We start from the raw sequence: 20,627 nt of genomic DNA, 5'->3' as shown, positions 1-20,627 counted from the left end.
GCTCATTACAAGGTCCTAAACCAGGCATACACTGAAATGCATCAAATGCCCCTTAAGTATGACCCACCTCCTTTTTTATGAACAAAACAAAACCTCTTCTGCACCACACACTATCTCCATGATAATCTGGAATAATTGCCAGTGAACACCATCAGGAACACGGTTTAGAATTCATACTTTACCCATAGCAAATTATGCGCTGGGAGCACAGGTGTTCTGGTGAAGCTAGAACTGTGTGTCTCACAACTGAAAGGCCTCCTCTGGATGACCTGCTTATTCAGCATTCAACCCAATTTGCTTGTACAAAACGTATGCAGCAGATAGACTATATCGGGGCTTTATAGAGCACTTGTTCTGATTTGTTTACAGGCAACAACTAAGAACCATCCTGGTTTGCTTGCAGGTGTTTCTATGCCTTCCTGTTAAGCAGAAGTGGCTCGCCAGGTAAGAGTGGCATGCAGCTGCAACACTTGCTTCACAGCAGGTGGGTCGCTGTTGCTTACTGGGAAGAGGAGGGATGCGAGGGCAAGGAGACTGGCGCAGTGCAAACACACCAGCAGGAGAACCAGATTGGTTCCACCAGTGCATTTGCACAGTGCCAAACCTCCCCTCTCCCTCTTAGTACAGCACCTTTTACCTTTGCTGGTTTCCACACCCACCCACACCCAAATCTTCCCTGGGTGTTCTTCCAACCTTCTGGAGCAGATTTGGGAAGGTGCAGGGGCAACGCAGGGTGGAAGAGGGAGAGTGGAAGTTCCCCTGCATGGGCAGAAGTTGTTGCGCTGGTGCAACTACTTTGCTGGATGCCACCCTTTGCAACTGGCATCCATTCATCCATGAACTCATGGAATGAAAATTCTGCCGTTGGAAGAATTAAGCCCTGGTACATCTTCTGGTTTTTCCTCAGTGTAATGGAATAAACAGCCCTTACAATGTGCACACAAGTGCAAAAAGTGAACGAAAGGGACTGGGTCAGGAACCTTTGAAAGCGTCATTAAAATGCGGAAACTGTGCATTCTAGAGATGGGGGGATTCAATTCAGTTCATTTTTAAAGGAGAATCTTCCAAATTTGCACTTCCCAACATGCACACTTGTCTGAAATTTACAATGCACTTGTCCAACCACTTTCACCAAAATGCACATACATGGGAAAAATTCTTGCACAACATGGGTGTACATCAAACCACATACAAAAAAAATGTTTATATCAAGAAATTAGCACTAAAATGCTTGTTATTTATTTTTCATGCTCATGAAAATTAAATAAATAAATCACAAATTGCTGCAGAAATGTGGAGAACCAAATTTAATACTGGGAAAACGAGACACGGAGAAACAAAATGGACCGGTTCTTCCATCCTAATATGCACATATACATATGCATACACACACACACAACACAGCTAGGCATCTTTGCAATGGCAAAATCAGGTACCTAGTATCTCTTACCAACATGCTGAAATCCGCATCAAGCTGGGGAAGGAAACCATCTGTTTGGATGGTGGGCTGGTCCTGGCCACAGCCCCTTCGGCGGGCAAGGAGGTTCACCAAAGCAGGAACTGGCTGGGCAGTGACTCTTACATAATCAGGGCCCACAAGGAGCTGCTGCAGCATCCATTCCCCCACTTCCTTGCTCTCAGTCAGTCCAGAACAACATGTTTACTCACTGACTCAGCCACACAGTGCCGCGCAATGACTGCCCGCTATTGTGTGCCAGTTGAGAGCTACACAACATCCCAGTCATGTGAAGGGTTGTGTTTACACTGCTATGCACACCAATCCAAATCTGGTGCCAAAGGAACAGAAATATTACATTCTGGGTAAGTTATGGAAATTAAAAGACAGCCTTAGCAGAACCTTTTCATTTATGGCGAGTTAAACTCTGGAGGAGTATTTGGGAATATGACAACACATTGACTCTGTAACTCACATGACTCATGTTTTTATTGTTCATATTGTTATACTGTAATGCATTTCCTGGAAAAATAATTGAAAATTGAAAATCCTATTGTTGTTATTATTATTAAGAATCCAGAATGGTATGGCAAGGCTCAGGAAGTGAGCTTTGAAGGGGATGGAGGTGGCTATTCGGACTGGGAATAGATGGAAGCAGGAAGGCATTAAGGGAGGTGACTCACTGGTACAGCGCATGTTTCAAATGTAAGTGGTCCAGTCTCTGGCATCTCCAGTTAAAAGTATGTTGGGTAGCAGTGCTGGGGAGAACCTTCTCCACCTGAGACCCTGGAGAGCGGCTGCCACTCAAAGTGCACAGCAAATGCCCTGAGGAAACCAATGGTCTGATTCCTAAGAACAGAAGGACAAACCCTGCTGGATGAGGTCAATGGCCCATTAGTCCAGCATCCTGTTCTCACAGTGGACAACCAGGTGCCTGTGGGAAGACCACAAGCAGGGCCTGGGGGCAAAAGCACATGACTGACTTGTGTTTTGCAGCAACTGCTCCTAACACCCTTCTTCCCTCAGGGCAAGAAAGATTAGTGCAAAGGGCACAAATTAAGGAATTGGAAATTTGGGGGAAATGATGTGTGCAGGATGAGGACTCTGAAACCAACCCAATGCTCAAACAACTCTTAAACTTCTGAATATATCCAGTTTCCTCTGCCCCTCCCCCTAAGTTTACAGGCAGTGAGGAAGGATAGAAAGTAGAGCAATACTGAACCTATCAAAGGAATAAAAGGTGGCAGACGCCAGAAATCTAACTGGTGTTTTCTTTATCCACCCAGTAAAACATTTCATGGGAGTGGTGGTGGCATTTGGTTTCTTTTACAGGGCCCTCCAGACTGAGTATATAATTCTACATGTCACAGATGCAATAGCAGTGGATGCATCAGTGATGAATTTATACTGGACCATCCATGCATCATTCCATTTTATTAGTTCTGCAATGATTCTCCAGTGTTACATATTATTGCCATCAGGAGGGGCACCTTTGCACTACAGTACAATGAAAGTGTTACAAAAATAAACACACACACACACACACACACAGAGAGAGAGAGAGAGAGAGACAGAGACAGAGAGAACATTTGCGGTATGAGAAGTGATAGGATTTCAGCAGGAAGCTGCAGGACATGTCCTGAGTGGAAATGAAGCAGTATGCCTGCCCACCAAATTTTAGAGGCATAAACAGGATCAAAAGCAGGGTTGCATATGACCCCCCAACACCATAATGGATGCAAATCATCATGAATGCACTAGAGAAAGGATGTCTGGAGGCCCCTAATTTTTCTCTAGCAGACTAGCCACATGAGTGCGTCCAGGGATGTAGCATGGGAAGGGAGAGGGAGGGGTATAGCCCCAGGCACAGAATTTTGAGGGGCTGCAAACCTGATGCCCCCCACAAGGAACCCCGCCCTGCCCTATCTGCTAGCAGGGGTCTCTGGGACCCAGAGCCCAGTCTGGTTTTGCTGCCACACCCCCAGCCCCCTCACTGAATGACCACCTGGCCAGTGCTGGGGGGGGGTGCAGCCACCAAGCGCTGCACCAGCCAGTTGGGTTCCCTCCTGTACAGGCAGGCAGGCAGGCAGGCAGGCAGGTGGCACAGCGCAGCACAGCCCCGTGACCCCTTCAGGCCCAGTGCCCACCTTGCAGTGTTGGCGGCAAGGGCTGGGCTGGCGTGGTGGATTTTGTTTACCCTCCATGCCCTGCCCCCAGTCCTGCCTAGCATGCGCACATGTATGCATGCACACCTTGGGCACCAGCAAAGGACACAACACCACTGTCAGCATCATCATGGTTTGCTTGCAGGGAGGTTACACATCAAATTGAGCAATTGTTATTCCACACTTTCCAGTGCATCTCTTTATCCCACTTTCTTTACTACAATTAGCATGCTGAGACCCTATAACATGGTTCCTGAAAGACCTACATTGGCTCCCAGTACATTTCCGTGCAATTCCAAGTGTTGGTGCTGCCCTTTAAAGCTCTAAACAGCCTCGGCCCAGTACACCTGAAGGAGCGTCTCCACCCACATCATTCAGCTCGGACACTGAAGTCCAGCTCCGAGGGCCTTCTGGTGGTTCGCTCACTATGAGAAGTGAGGTTACAGGGAACCGGACAGAGGGCCTTCTCGGTAGTGGCGCCCGCCCTGTGGAACGCCCTCCCATCGGATGTCAAGGAAATAAACAACTATCTGACTTTTAGAAGACACCTGAAGGCAGATTCCCTATTTAGGGAAATTTTTAATGTTTGATTCTATTTTTAATATTCTGTTGGGAGCCACCCAGAGTGGCTGGGGAAACCTGTCCAGATGGGCAGGATATAAGTAACTACTACTACAACTACTATGTTGCTTGGTCCCTGCTCCTGCCAACCTAGAAGTTCGAAAGCACTTCAAAGTGCAAGTAGATAAATAGGTACCGCTCCGGCGGGAAGGTAAATGGTGTTTCCGTGCGATGCTCTGGTTTGCCAGAAGCAGCTTAGTCATGCTCCCTTGGCCAATAAAGCAAGATGAGCGCCGCAACCCCAGAGTTGGCCACAACTGGACCTAATGGTCAGGGGTCCCTTTACCCCTTTACTACTACTACTACTACTACTACTACTACTTCTACAATTAATAATAATTTGTTGTTGTTGTTACGAAGGAAAGCCAAATCTGTTTTAATTGCATAATTTGAACTTGCTGTTATGAGACTTGAATCCTGCACACAAAATAGTGACAGTCTGGAAGCTGTCCGAGACCTAGCTGCAGAAGCCTCTGAGAAACTCACTTCCTGCTCCTCCAGACAACCAATTTATTCATTCATCCCGATTAGCTTGCACAGAAGTTCATGTAGAGGCAGAGGCAGACCTAGGCAACCTTGACCCTTTGCAAGTAGATGGACTGGCACCTGGGAAGCCAGGAGAGGCCATGGACCAGACACTAAAAAAGTTTGCCTGCCCGACTGAGGGGCCCCTGCAGGACTGCTGCGATGGCCCTTGCCAGCAACCAGATTCCTCCACCAAGTGGCCCACTGGGGCCTTGGCTTCTAGCCAGAGTGGAGAGGTGTGATTTTTGTGCACCCCTAAGACTGCTTCTCTTAAGGGACGCGGGTAGCGCTGTGGGTTAAACCACACAGCCTAGGATTTGCCAATCAGAAGGTCGGTGGTTCAAATCCCCGCGACGGAGTGAGCTCCCATTGCTGGGTCCCTGCTCCTGCCAACCTAGCAGTTTGAAAGCACATCAAAGTGCAAGGAGATAAATAGGTACCGCTCCGGCGGGAAGGTAAACGGCGTTTCCATGCACTGCTCTGGTTCGCCAGAAGCGGCTTAGTCATGCTGGCCACATGACCCGGAAGCTGTACGCCGGCTCCCTCGGCCAATAAAGCGAGATGAGTGCCGCAACCCCAGAGTCGGTCACGACTGGACCTAACGGTCAGGGGTCCCTTTACCTTTAAGACTGCATCTCAACTTAATTGACTATTCTGATTTGTTTGTGGGGCAGTTATATGGAGATAGGTTTTGCTTGGCAACCACTAAAATAAAATAAAATAAAATAAAATATACCGTCCATCATCACAATATCTCATGGCAGTTCATATGGTAAAAATGCAGGTTAAAAGCACAAATAAATAGTTAAAACTACAAAATAATAGCTCCCCATCCCACAAACACATTTAAAAGACTATAGAATATAAATCAGCCCAAGGCCTGGTTGAAGAGGAACGTTTACGCCTGGCACCTAAAGATATATAATGAAGAGGAGAGCATTCCACAAACTGGGATGGGGGGGCACTGCACAAAAGCCCCGTTCTCGTGTTGCTGCCATCCAGACATCACATGGAGGAGGCACCCAAAGAAGCGCCTCAGATAATGAATGCAGAGTCCAGGTTGGTTTATATGGGTAGAGGCAGTCCTTGAGGAACTGCGGTCCTGAGCCATTTAGGACTTTATAGGTCAATACCAGCACTTTGAATTGCACCTGGAAACTAATAGGCAGCCAGGTGTAATATGCTCAAACCGTCTTGCCCCAGTGAGCAATCTGGCCACAATGGGAGATGGGCTCTTCTCAAAGCAGCCTTCCAAAAAACCGAGTTGCTGACCAGAGCCACAGATCCTCCAGAGCAGGGTTGGGGGGACCTTTTTCACCCTGAGGGCAACATCCATGCCAGCGATGGAAGGAACCAGAGGCAAAAGAGAGTAGAGAACAGCTATGCAGTTTAACTTTGTTGATTTGTTACACACACACACACACACACACACACACCCCCCTACAATTCTTCATCCAGGCAAACAAGAGGCATTTATCAGAGCTCAGTTACTTATTCCAGCCAGGCAAAATAAACTCAGGGAGGGTGCAGAGCAGGGCTGGTGAGGTGCCTGGCATGGGAGGAGGGGGAGAATCCTGGGGGCCGGAAAAAGAGAGCTGCATTGGCCATAATCCCGCACAAGCCTGAGGTCCCCAGCTCCTGCTGCAGAGTGTACCAAGACTATGTACGTATGTCCTATCTATGACAATCCGCTAATTCATGGGGACCTACAGCACATTATCTCTGACCTCCTCCTGCGTTGCTGCAGAGCTTTGCAAGGGATGGGAGGTTCCCACCCAGCAGAACAGAGTGTTCCATAACTCAGGAAACCAGATGGGAACTGGTCAAGGCTTAAGAATAGCAGGCTGGGCTCCAGAGGTCAGGAACAGGACTTTTTTTATTTATTTTAAGGATCTGTCAAGATATCAGTGCTTTTAAAACCGCTTCCCCAGCACAGCTGACAGTTTGAGAACAAAACTAAATTCTGCTTGCTTCATTGTGCCCTGCAGATCAGTTTGCTGGAAATACCCCCCCCCCCCCAAATATATCTCATCACAAAAAAGGAAAACCAATAGAGTCCATTTCCCTTTCCTGCTTTATGATTATTGTCATTTCCTGGTTCTCACCCACCCACCTCTTTCCCCTGGTGTAGGTTTCCCAGCACTGCTTGGAATGAGCTAGTGAGCATGTGGGAATGTCTTAAGAACCTGGAAATGTGTTCTTTTCTTTGGCTTCAAAACCCTATGCATCAAATTGCTGGTTAAGCAAAACCCCATGTTTTGCACATGAAGTCTAAATCAAAGCCTTGGAAGTCTGTCTGACAGACTGTCACTTTAATTACATTCCCAGGAAATTCAACATAATTGTTCAGAAACAGCTACCACAATGGCAGAGTGACCGGTGAGAGGATTTTACAATTTCAATACATAATAAGTAGTAGGGCTACTACCTTTCCAGCTCAATCTTACTCATGTTTTGCAGGGAGGAATACAAGCACTTACTGGAACATTAGGTTTGCACATCTAAAGTGGATTAAAGCGCTCTGTGGCCCTGGGGCAACTAATCCACTTGTTAAAAAAGAACCTGGCTTTTGGGAAAGCAACAACAATTGCAAGGGAAACACATTTGAAAAGAATGAGATGAACAAACGACTAACAGGAAGATGTGCAAACATCCCACAAGCAAATCAGGAAGATGAATGCTCATTGTCATATAACTGTCCCACAAACAAATCAAAATTAATGCTCAATATAGACTAGATATACAGTAATCCAATCTCTGTGTAAGCCTTTTGCAAGCAAACCAGGGCAAGCAAACAATAAATAGGTAACCTGGAGGGGTCCTTTGTGGTTTGGAAGGTGACTGGAAAATGCACTGAAAAGTGTGGGATGAATAATTAATGGGAATATGAGTAAACACCCTGAAAGCAAATCAGGATGAATGCTCAATAAATACTGGACTAAGGATCCATCCATAGCTAGGTTTAATGTGGATTGTGAACCACCTGTGTCTCCTTTATCTCCAGGTGACATTTTCCTCCAACTACTTTTTCCTCCCCAAATCAGGAGTGTCCCTATGCAATTGATGTAGCTTTCTTAGTCAGCTTTTTCAAAGCATAGGGAATCTCTGGATTTAGGGAGTAGAAAATGAAGGACAGCAATATCTGGATGAGAACAGCTATATAAAATAATAAAATTATTATTATTATTATTATTATTATTATTATTATTATTATTATTATTTATACCCCGCCCATCTGGCTGGGCTTCCCCAGCCACTCTGGGTGGCTTCCAACAAAATATTAAAATACCGTAACACATCAAACATTAAAAGCTTCCCTAAACAGATGTCTTCTAAAAGTCTGGTAGTTGTTGTTCTCTTTGACATCTGGTGGGAGGGCGTTCCACAGGGCGGGCGCCACTACCGAGAAGGCCCTCTGCCTGGTTCCCTGTAACTTGGCTTCTCATAGTGAATTGTGCTCAGAAACGTACTGGGAGCCAATGTAGGTCTTTCAAGACCGGTGTTAGGTGGTCTACATGAATGAAGGAAAATTAAAGGAGATACAAGGCATTCCCAAACCACATTAAACCCAGGTATGGACAGCCCCATAGTCTAACCACCATATAAGCTTTGTGCAAGCAAATCAGAATGAATGCTGAATTCATCAGGCTGTCTGGAGGTGTGCATAGGACTCCAACCAGGTAGCCTTATCCTATGCATGTGTTTTTTTTTAAAGTGTCACCGAGTTCCGATAAGCATGTTTAGGATTACAACATTTATCCATTAAGCACAGATTAAAATCCTGACACACGCACACACCCTCTCAATTAACTGGTAAACCTGACAAGAAGCAAAAATCCCAGGACCAGCAGCTCTGGCCACACAGCTGTGCCAGCGCCAGCCTTCCTGTCCCAGATCAGTTGAAAAAGAAATGTAAAGAAGGATTTCCCTTCTGGTCTGCATCCAAACCCAGCCAATGAAAGTTATGAAATGTCAGCATTTTCAGCCCAAGAGAAACTGCTTCTTGCAGGTTCTCCAAGGGAATACTTCCCACTTCACATATTATGGCTTATAAGCATACACTTAAAAGATGAAAATCATAAATCTAACATACAATGAGTGGGATTCACCTAATGCAGCCCATCAGTGATAGATCTGCACAGGGACTCCAGCTCACAAATGGGCCTTCCCTTCTCTCCCCTCCTCTCCCCTTGCACCCCCTGAGGGAAGAGGAGGACTGTTCCATCTAGCAACTGCAATGTTTGCGCTGATGGAACATTCGTGTGATGCTGAGTTCTAACCAATGGGCCATTGGGCCTACTCTCACCATAGGGCCAAGACTGGCTGCACTCTGTCAAATGAACACTCAAGGAGCCTGGTTTGTTGCCATGCTCAAATATGAAATGGCCTACCAAAAGCATCTTCACTGAGGTCTTGCAATATGCAGCAATGTATATTAATCAGCCAACAGTTCAATTCATCCATGAAGATTAAATATATTTAATAAGTTGGCAGCCTTAGCATCAACATGCAGGGAACATCTTTGCTTCATTTGTTTACTTGTAGATACCCACAAAGTTACAATTCCCAGCACCCTGAACAAACTACAGTTCCCAGGATTCTTTGCAGGAAGCTTCATGCTTAAAATGTATGGCCTAAGTCTGCTTAGCCCATACGAGTTTTCCCTCAGTGCTCCTTTTCCCAGAATAATCCTTGAATCTTGTGGCTGCAACTGTCAGAGCTAATAGCCTGGAGAAACCCAGGAAGGTTGTATGTAAGGAGCCAAGCACATACGCATTAAAAGGCACAGAGGAGCAAACCTCTGCCTCTGCCTAGGTCATTGCTCAGTCTTAGGGGTCATGCTAGAATCTGCAGCTGCCTGGAACCACGACTCCAATTGTCCCCTTGTGCCATCTGACCTCAACCAAACTGGTAGTTGCAATGTGACACTCTGGCCATCAGCAGTGATAGCTGCCCAGGAGCTTTCTCCTTCTGCAAGCTCCTACAGCGACACCAAGAAGCGGGGAGTCCCTACCACTAGCTCCTCTGATCCAAGAACCCCAGCTGGCACCTAACTACACTAATGCACTAGTGCAAAGACAGAGGGACTCTTGACAGGGAGAGGGTTGGGCTCCTCCTCCCATCCTGCACCTGCCACAACTGACTCATACAAAGCCTCACACACTGGAGCTGCTCCAGCACAGCTGCATCATTCACAGTAGCCACACTTGTGAAAACTGCACTCAGGTCTCGCATAGCCTCTCCACAAAGGGCCACAAAGCTGACCAATGGTCAACCGAAAGCAACTGCTGTGTGTGTGTGGTGTGTGTGTGTGTGTGTGTGTGTGTGTGTGTGATTGGATGGCTGAGCCCTTAGGGTCATTTCAGAAGGAGCAAAACCAGCCTAGATTTGCAGTCTCATTTCCTGTTTACTCAGCATTCCCAGATCTTCTGGAACGCTGGCTAGAAGATTTCCCTGCCAGGGGAGAAAGGCCATGCCTAATGAACTCTTGGTGGAAAAACATCTTAAAATAAGCCTGTGAACAAAATGTCTGCTGCTGCTGCTTCCTCCGTCCCTCACAAGATGGATCAATGGTCTGACTCAGTACAGTGGTACCTCGGGTTAAGAACTTAATTCGTTCTGCAGGTCCGTTCTTAACCTGAAACTGTTCTTAACCTGAGGTTCCACTTTAGCTAATGGGGCCTCCTGCTACTGTTGCGCCGCCGGAGCACAATTTCTGTTCTCATCCTGAAGCAAAGTTCTTAACCTGAGGTACTATTTTTGGATTAGCGGAGTCTGTAACCTGAAGATACCACTGTAACCCGAGGTACCACTGTATAAGGAAACTTCCGACGTCCCTGTGTACTTTAGGCAACAAATGGGGTGTGTGGGGGTAAGGGCAGGTGGTAGCTGTGTCCCCAAATCCAACACAGGACCCACATCCTAGGGATGGTTTACACACACCATCACTTGTTTTCTCTACACTTCAGGGCTTGCAAGTGAATGTGCAAACTGGCTCCGTGAACTAATTCTGTGTTTGCAAAGGTGAGAGGGGTCTGTGTCCCACCTGCAGGGATTTGATCTCTGATGGTGCCTTCAGTGTGGGCAAGCCATCATCGCTTGGCATCGTGGAAATCCCGTGACTGAACCAGAGCTGTTTTTGTATCACCGCCATACCCGAGTACGTACTTCAAAATCAGACATGGGGTCATAGGAAGCTGCCTCCTCCCAGAGCACTTTAGAAAGAGAGTGAAAGAGGAAACAGGGCTGCTACATGCTGAAGATGCATGTTAAGAAATGGCTCCAACAGGCTGCTGTGGCATTTGGCCAACCAGCTTTCACCCATCTGGGATTTTAAGATCTGTGTCAATAAAAAGCAAATGTCAAAATTGGTTCCTAAGCTTCTGAGCACTATCCATCAGACAAACCTCTCTGCCCCCAGTAATTTAGTTTCATTAGGTCCCTTGCAGTACCAAGGAGAACAAAAAATTAAACTAAAGTCAACTGCCCTTAATTTTAAGAAGAGGGAAATATTTCTTCATACTCCAGAAGAGTAGTCACGTTAAGTCAGCTGAAGAAGAAGAAAAAACAAGCAAAACAGATTCTTTTCATAGTTTTCTAAAGAGACAGAAATTCTTTTGCAGTAAACCGCATGGGGGCAAGCAGGAGTTGGGGTAGGGGGTGTTTGTAGGAAACCAGTGTGGGGCCCCAATTCAGATCAGGAGCACCTTCTGGAGCGGGGAACAGAGGAAGTTGGTTTTTACTGTCAGACCAGAGGTCATCCAGCACAGTCCACACTGTTTCAGACTGGGAATACTCCTAGTCTTACCTGGGTATGCAGGGCAGGTGCCCACCACAAAGCCGAACCTTGCCCCTCGGGACCCTGAAGCTGTTTTTTCTTCAAGAAGTATGCTTTTTAAAAAGTTTATTAAAATGTGTTGTTTGGCCCTAACTGATTCACCCCGCCATGAGCTTTCGCAGGCTGCAGCCTATTTCATCAGATGCACTACAGGGGCTTCCAGACTGTCGCTATTTGGGGGGTAGAATTCAATGGCATGCCAGCAAATTCAGGTTGTGCAATTAAAACCAATTTGGCATGCTTGTGCAACAACCCTGCCCCCCACCCTGACTTTTTGCAATAAGGAAAGCAATAGGGAAACACACTGAAAAATGTGTGGTAATAATTGCTTGATGCAACATCATATAACCTCTCTGGAAACAAAAACATAATGAATGCTCAATAAATAATCCAAGGCAGCATATGCACCATACATTTAAAGCACTTTAACAAACTACAGTTCCCAAGATTCATTGGGAGAAGCCATGAGCTTTAAATGCATGGTGTATCCACAGCCTAAGTCTACGCAAACTTGTGCAAACAGATCAGGATGAATACTCAATAAATGGGCCATCTGGAAGTGACCTCAGAGACTTTGGACAGCTTGCAAGAAAAGCCCGCCTCGCCTTTTCTCTCTTCCCCTTGCAGTGCCTACCCTCCGTCTCTGTTGTACACCTACCCGGCGGCCACTTGGTACTCGGGTGCTCTCTCTTCTTCCCAGCACTCTCAGAAGAGTGTCCATGGTGTTTCGGGGCTTCATGGTTACAGATGATGGTGACGGCACATTAATCCCACAATTGCCTTGGAAACACTGTCAGGTCGGCATTGCTGAGAACAAATCCACATGAGAGGGACGGGGTCTGCCCCAGCTCACGGCATCCGTGGCTGTGGTGGATCTGCTTTATCCAGCTTCCCAAACCAGCTCAGCCCTTGGGAGTGTGTGAAAGAGGAGGATGTGGAGCTGGAAACAATGAGGCAGGAGCCAAGGCTGGGCTGCGAGATCAGGCGGGCAGGCAGGGAGCTGCTGTTTCCTGCCACACAATAGCTCCTTCCCTTTGCGCGGAGGTAATGGAAAAGGATGGACCGGGAAGGAGGGACAGCTGGGCCTGGCAGAGAAACAGAGGAGCCCAGGTCACCCCTTGAAGCCAGGGATGGGAAAGCGTCTGGCAGAGGCACTCAAAAGGGGCAGAGGCTACTAAGCACACCATACATATAAAGCACAAAGAATTGTGGGAGCTGTAGTTGACCCCTCACGGAGCTACAACTCCCAGCACCCGTAACAAATCATAGTTCCCATGAATTTTTGGTGGGGGAGAGGGAAAGGTGTTTTAAATGTATGATGCAGATGCAACCAGAGGCAAGCAAGCCACAGTGTGGAACTATCCAACAGGTTCTGATTTGAAGGCATCGGTTTGCTCCTTGGGAGGGCTGGAGTGCCCCTAGCCCAACACTTACACTATACCCGTTACAATGCTGAAGGGAGATTCAGCTGACAGTCCAGAAAGTGCCAGGCCTGTGCACTCCAGCTGTCCCAAAGACCAAGCCCTGTTGCCTCAGCACTGACTCTCGTTTCCACAAAGCCTCTTTTTCTTCTGAGCTGTCAATAGAGGGACCATTCCGTGCTCCTCAGAGGCCCAGATAATGCTGCTTGATAAACCTTAGCTGAGACACTTGTAAGCCACTGAAGCATTCAGCCATAAGTAACGGATAGCTAAATAGCAAGAATATAAGATGAGCCCTGCTGGATCAGCATCTTGCTCTCACCGTGGCCAACCAGATACTCTGATGGGAAGCCCTTATGCAAGATATGAGGGCAAGAGAATTCTCCTCCACTTCTGACGGTGGAGGTAGAACAAAGCCATTGTGACTAGAGGCCATTGATAGAATAATCCAGCATGAAATTGCCTACTTCTCTTTTAAAGCCATCCAAGTTGGTGGCCATCACAGCAAATTCCATAGTTTAGCTATGGACCATGTGGAAACGTTCCATATAGAGAAGCGATGGCCACATAATATGGAGGGGTTTTTGCTTTAGAAACTACTACAATACCCCACTGGGAAAGCAAAGAGTTCTGTTCTCTCCTTCTGTTTTTCCTCTCTGGGCAGAACACTGTTGACCAGACACTGCTCAGAGAAGAGAGAGTCTGCCTTTTCCATGTTTCCAAGGCTCTTTGCTGGCCTCTTTCAGCTGTGGGCGGGTGCTAAAGTGAGTCAGACCAGAGCTGCCTTGAGGAAGCTGAACGTCTGCCATGGAACTGGGTCAAATGGATGCAGCCAGTATGGCACAGATGATGTGGTCACAATGCAGGGGAGAGGCAGGTTGGGGGGGGGGGGAAACCCATGGCAATCACAACTTTTTACTTAGAAGCGCAGTGCCACGGACCTCCATAACCAAATGGCACCGTCTTGGCACACCAGAAGCTTGCATCCATGTGGCTCCAGTGCTACCCATTCTTCCTTTCAAGTTTCCTAATGAAACACACAAACACCAGTTTGAAATGGAGCTATAAATTCTGGGTGTTATTCGTAGCCAACCCTGGATAACAACCAGCAAAAAGAAAAAGAAAAAAGTAACAGCGGAATTATATTTTGTCCCAAATTCTAGCATGACGCAGCCTATAGAAAAAACACATCCAAGTTTAACCATGCCCAAGGCCCAGAGCCAAGTCTGTGGCAAAGCAAGGATTGCATTCCAAATTCACCCAAAGGCCAGAACAAGCCACCACTGAATTAGCCGCTGCCCCACCAGTGAAGAGGGAAATGAGTCAGGCTCATCTGGGGCATCACCTGCCGTGGTAGAGCAGGAGCAGGTGAAGCTTTGAGCCCAATGCTATGCCAGGGGTCCCACCAATGGGGTGTGGGTTGGAAGGGACTGTCACAGTATCTATGTCACACACACATGCTCCCCAGACTCTGGACTTACCCAGACTGCCTTTTGTGTCACATTTCTAGGGTCAGGTCAGGGCTTTAAAGTTCCATGTCCGAAAAGATTTGTGGTTTTGGTTGTGTGTGTGGATGTGTATCCTGGCACTTTCTCCAGGAAGACCTATGTCTTACTGCTGAATTGGAGCAAATCGCCATTGGGTTTTCTATGGATTGACATTTGCTCTGATTTTGACATTTGCTCTGATTCGGTGGTGAAACATGAGTTTTCTTGGGGGGGGGGCAGATAAAAACGTCATTTGGACCCGGAGCTTAAAGGTGCAGCTCTGTGCCTGGACAGGGCAGCACAAGATGAGCTCTCTGAGATGAGCCCTCTCTTATTTGATTCCAGCAAAGCTTTTAACTCCGTTGCTGTTTTACGTTACTGTCTGTTACTTTCCCTCTCCTGAGTTCTTTTAATGCTTTTTTAAAAGTCTGGTAAAATGTTATTATTTCATTATTTAAACTGATGGGGATTATTGCTCTTTTTTTTCTTTTGATCATATCTGCTGCACACGGTGAACTGTTTGAGCATCTCTGCTGCTGGAGTGGAAAGTGGGATAGAAATTTCCGTTAAAATAAATGTGCTCATTGTCCTTCAGAAGTGTCTCTCCTCCTAGGACAATTCACGTGCTGCATGGGCTGAAAGAGTTCTTGTCTTACATTGAAAGGCTTTGCATTGTACAAATGCTGCCTTTTCCTCCTGTGGTGACTTGACAGCTATAGCAATGTTGAGGCACTTTAAAAAGTTTTTTTTTTTAATACTCACAATAAATATTTTTCAAATGAGTTGCTTTTCTACCACTTGACCTCTAGGGGGACCCACAGCAGCCTTTGCTCTTTGCTTCTGCGACTCTGAAAGCTCTTTCTCACTGCCCTTCCAGATGGTGTCCATGAGAGTCAGTGTGGCGTCATGCTCAGAGTGCTGGACTAGGCCTTGGGAGACCCTGGATCAAATCCCACTGGGAGACCTTGGAACAGTCACTGCCTCTCAGCCTCATTTCCTTGCAGGGTTGTGAGGATGAGATGGGGAGATTTTTGTATGCCACCTTGAGCACCTTAGAGGGAAAGTGGAATATAAATGTAATAATATTAATATTTTTTAGGTGGGTTTCAATTATGTTGGGGGTGGCTGTCTGGAATCACAAAAATGTTAATCTGCTTATGACATTCATCTCTTTCGATTTTCTTTCCCTTATATTTTTAAATGTAAGACGCTTGGAGTCCTCCTTAGGTAACAAAAGACTAGTAGGTCCAAATCAATGGGGTATTGTTTAGGAGTCAGCTGTTTGGGAGGAGGTTGTTGCTGTTTGTGATATTGATTTTTTGTATCTTTATTTTAGATCTTATTGTGATTTATGTGGAAATTGTTTAATTTGGTTGTGTACTTTTAATGTTTTATTTATTGTTTATAATGACTTTTGTTATGTTTGTAATTATGTAATTTTTTCATGTTGTAAGCCACCTTGAGCATGGGTTTTAACTATGGAAAGGTGGTGCACAAATAAAATTATGTATATATATGTATGCATGTATTCCTAGCCTCATATACTGACAAAACTCAGGTTGCACAATGAAAGTGGATTTGGAACTTTTGCGCAATAGACACACACCCCACACTAAAAAACAGAGGACTTTTTGCAATAAGGAAAGTGACAGGAATAATAATAATTTTATTATTTATACCCAGACACTCTGCTTGAATCAATGTTGTATCATCTCCCTCCAAAGGAATTTGAACATATGCTCAGTAAAAAGCCACCATCATCTAACCTCCCCTCCAAACTGTGCGCAAACTAATTGTGGTGAATCCTTAATAAACAGGCCATTTGGAAGCAACCAGTGCCTCTGAACCATGATCACCATATTTTGTATTTTTGTGTTTTTATTTTGTAAACCTCCCTGTGACCCTTGGATGAAGGGCAGTATATGAAATTTAATTTTAAAAATAATAAATATTGCAAGAATGGAAAGCCTGACTACAACTCCCATCATCCCTGATCATTGGCTATGTCCGCTGGAACTGAAGGGAGTTGGAGTCCAGCAATATCTGGAAGGGCCACAGGTTCCCCCAACCCTACCATATGGCAACAACACAATCTTGCACTCCATCTTTAAATGTGACAGGGCTGCAGGAGACAATGCAGCTGCAGCTTCATCTAAGATTCTTCTACCTGCCTCCTTGTTACTGCAGGACAGAATTATTTTATTATTTTTAAAAAACCAACACAAACCCTTATAGATTGCAGCTGATGGGCAGCACCTGATAAACACGTTTCTGATTAGAAACGCGTGCGGGGAGGGGGTTTGATCCTGGGCAGGCTTTCCATCAGTCAAAGCATGATAACATTTTATTTACCCTTTCCCCACTAGTAACCAATACTAAATTATACAAAAAATAAGCAAAATATATGCAGATCTGCACAAGCCATTCAGGCTGCAGCACTCAGCTTTTCTTGCTGCAGAACTTATGTTACCTTGAGGCAGATTTCATATACAGTGGTACCTCGGGTTAAGTACTTAATTCGTTCTGGAGGTCTGTTCTTAACCTGAAACTGTTCTTAACCTGAAGCACCACTTTAGCTAATGGGGCCTCCTGCTGCCGCTGCGCCGCCACTGCACGATTTCTGTTCTTAACCTGAAGCAAAGTTCTTAACCCAAGGTACTATTTCTGGGTTAGCGGAGTCTGTAACCTGAAGCGTATGTAACTTGAAGCGTCTGTAACCCGAGGTACATACATTTATATAGCAACACAAATTATACACACTGTCGTGGGCAGACATCAAGTCTTGTTGGATCAGCCCTATTTTTAATAGAACCTCAATCTCTACTAATGAGAGCCCAGTACAAATGACATTACAGTTAGAATTGAAAAACAGGGTGGCCTCTCAGCATAGTCTGAGTCTAGAGATTTGTCTTCAGCACCAAAACTGAACCAAGCAGCTCACTATCCCATTGCAGAAAAGCAGTGGCGTAGTGTGGGGGGTGCAGGGGGGGCCGGCCACACCGGGCGCAACATCTGGAGGGTTAGGGGGCGCAAATCCACGGGTTAAGGGGCGCAAATCCACGGGTTAGGGGGTGCAAATTACTTGCCTTGCCCCGGGTGCTGACAACCCACGCTACACCACTGCAGAAAAGTCTGCGACAAGTTAGTTGTCTTCATTTCAGCAGCATAAATTAGGTGGGGAAAACATCATTTCGTTGCTACGACTGTGAAGCAACTGGGAGTCAAAACCTCTTGCTGATCTACTACAAATCACCCAGAGATCTATCAGTAGATCTCTATCAGATCCCAACTGGCCTTCTGCCTGCCCTGATATACACAACCACCGCTTACAACTTTTACCCAACCATTAATGCCAGGATCCGCTTGAGTCTACTCACCATCTCCCTGCTGCCCTCAAATGAAAGTGTTATTAGCCACCCACTATAAAAGGATTGTAAAGCATTCCTCCCATTTTTAAGGAGTGTTTTAGGGATTACTCAGAGCTAATAAAAAGCACATCTAATTATTTGACAGCTGGGGAGGGCAAACCGACCAGGTGAGCAGGCCAAAAGCAGTGAGCCAGAGACTCGGTTGCTACTCTTAGCTTGGCCTTGCCAGGTCAGAGAGATGGAGATGAGTCAGCCACGGCCTGTGAGCGGCAGCTGTGGGGGCAAAGTTGTTACAAGCCAAAGCGCCACTGAGGCGAGAAAGCAAGCAGTGGGCCCACTTGGCCTGGCTGGCTGCCTCTTCTGCCACACACTGGCTTATCGGTGGATTTGGTTATGCTGAAAATGCACACACATTTAAGTTCAGCGTGATTAAGTGACAGAAGCCAGCAGCTGGCACTGTCTGTGTCTCTCTCTGTGAGAGAGATCAGTAACAAAATACCCACCATTGCAATGTGGTACAGAGACAGGACCTTTTTGGGGGTGAAATGTACTATATACTCATACCCTCCAACACGTTGCGTCTTAAAACCGGAACGTGCTTCTTCTCATCTGTGCTCCAAAGACACACTTTTTGGGGGGCCATGCCCTCACAGCACCCAAAAACACGTGTTTGGGGTGCCGCACAAGATCACAGCCCCCCAAAAGCGCTTATCACAATTGCATGATATCACAGTGCCCAAAATGGCTGCCATGCTCTCGCAGGGGGAAATGAAATAAAAAAATTCCTTCCAGTAGCACCTTAAAGACCAACTAAGTTAGTTCTAGGTTAGTTCTAGGACACTCATACCTAGAACTAACTTAGTTGGTCTTTAAGGTGCTACTGGAAGGAATTTTTTTATTTTGTTTTGACTATGGCAGACCAACACGGCTACCCATCTGTAGGGGGAAATGAGATGTCCCAGTTTTTCAAGGATGTTTGCAGGGTATGTATACTCAGACACATAAGAGCGTAGGAAGAGTACTCCTGGATTAGGGCAAAGGCCCATCTAGTCCAGTATCCTGTTCTCACAGAGGCCAACCAGATGTCTGCAGGAAACCCACAAGCCACAGTCCTCTCCCCTTATGCAGTTCCCAGCAACTGGTATTCAGAGGCCTACAGGCTCTGACAGTGGAAGTAGAGCATGCCAGCACGGCTAGTAGCCACTGATAGCCTTTTCTTCCATGGATTTGTCTAATCCTCTTTTAAAGCCATTCAAGTTGGTGCAATCAGTACAGCACTTCTTTCGGGGAGAAAGTTCCATAGTTTAAGTACAAGGTGCGTGAAAAAGTGCTTAATTTTGTCTGCCCTGAATTTTCCAACCTTTCAGCTTCAGTGGATGTCCCCGAGTTCTAGAAATACAAGGGGGGGGGGGCAACCTTTTATATCCACATCTCCCCACCATGCATAATTGTATACACCTCCACTGAACAGCACCCCTTGGGAGGGTCCCGTGCCATGAGATCCAGGCTTCCCACTGTCAGGGGTGGATGGCAGGGTTTGCTCTCATGGTGATACTGTCATGCAAGCACATCAAAGAGAGCATGGCAGCCAATCATTTATATGTCAGAAAGTGATGGTGTGTACTTGGGGCAATGTATTGCAAGTCCATCCGCTACCTCCAGCCTGGAGTGGCCTAGCTTCTGCAGACAGGATATTGTGATAACAGAGGAACAAATTCATTCATAACAAAGCTGGGGACAAAACTACAACTATGTGAGGATCAAGCCTAGTAGAGGCTAATTCACAACAAATGCTTAAGCACACAATTTCTCCCCAAAAAGTTTGGGACTATAGTTTCCCCCTTTCACAACTACAATTCCCAGCACCCTACAGTCCCCAGAATTCTTTGGGGGATGTGCTTCAAACACATGATGTGGATCTGCCTAGACTACCTACTTAGCGTGGCTCCGTCACCCGTATGAGTTTTGTTTCTTGGACATGTTGGAGTGCGAGAGAATCTTGGGAACCACCTTTTTAAAAATTCTTGGTAGAGAGATACAAAAACAGCAACATGGTGCCACTCTTACACAAACAGGGCTGCTAAATAGTCATATCATTTAAAAAATAATAATACCATTTTAAACAAAAGTGAAACTAGACCAGCTTGGGTTTCAGCATATCTGCTGAGGCAAGAAGGAAATGATATAGCTTCATAGGGGGACTGAACAGTGAAAGCTGTTCCCTTCCCATCATACAAGCCAAGACTGGTGGCTGCAGCTCAGGACTTTGTAAACTGTCTTTCCTAATGAAGCAGGAGGCAACAACTCAATAAATATGCACCGTTATTTGATCAGTAGGATCAATTTATTGTGATGCAAGACACACATTCTTGTTGGCGTCTTAAGCAATGCCGTCTCCTGGATGGTTCAGATCAGTATTCAGCAAAGACTAAAGTTACAAGCAACCCCTCGCAATTCTGGCCATATACAGTGGTACCTCGGGTTAAGAACTTAATTGATTCCAGAGGTCCGTTCTTAACCTGAAACCGTTCTTAACCTGAAGCACCACTTTAGCTAATGGGGCCTCCCGCTGCCGCCGCATGATTTCTGTTCTCATCCTGGGGCAAAGTTCTTAACCTGAGGTACTACTTCCGGGTTAGTGGAGTCTGTAACCCAAGATGTTTGTAACCTGAGGTACCACTGTACAGGGCAAAAATACATGGCTGATATAGGGAGCTCCTCCCTGCCAAGAATCCAGGAATTGTAG

General features: G+C 46.1%; 1 protein-coding gene across 5 annotated transcripts in view; it reads right to left on the bottom strand.

Moving 5' to 3' along the window:
- The window catches only part of TNS2 (tensin 2), a 123,413-nt gene that overhangs the window by 66,241 nt on the left and 36,545 nt on the right, over positions 1-20,627 (bottom strand). The window contains exon 1 of one of the 5 annotated variants that reach the window (XM_081851667.1): positions 12,264-12,652. The exons of 3 other annotated variants lie outside the window; for them this stretch is intronic. In XM_081851667.1, coding sequence (XP_081707793.1) covers positions 12,264-12,344 — 81 coding nt within the window. In that variant the 5' untranslated portion in view covers positions 12,345-12,652. Of the gene's footprint in view, positions 1-1,450; positions 1,633-12,263; positions 12,653-20,627 lie in introns of those variants that run through there. One more of the 5 variants, XM_081851665.1, reaches the window with a different exon arrangement.

The sequence above is a fragment of the Podarcis erhardii genome, assembly GCF_964252035.2.
Source record: "Podarcis erhardii genome assembly, chromosome: 2".
Classification (NCBI taxonomy): domain Eukaryota; kingdom Metazoa; phylum Chordata; class Lepidosauria; order Squamata; family Lacertidae; genus Podarcis; species Podarcis erhardii.
The sequence above is the reverse complement of the archived record's forward strand: the minus strand, read 5'-3'. Positions and strand labels throughout refer to the sequence as shown.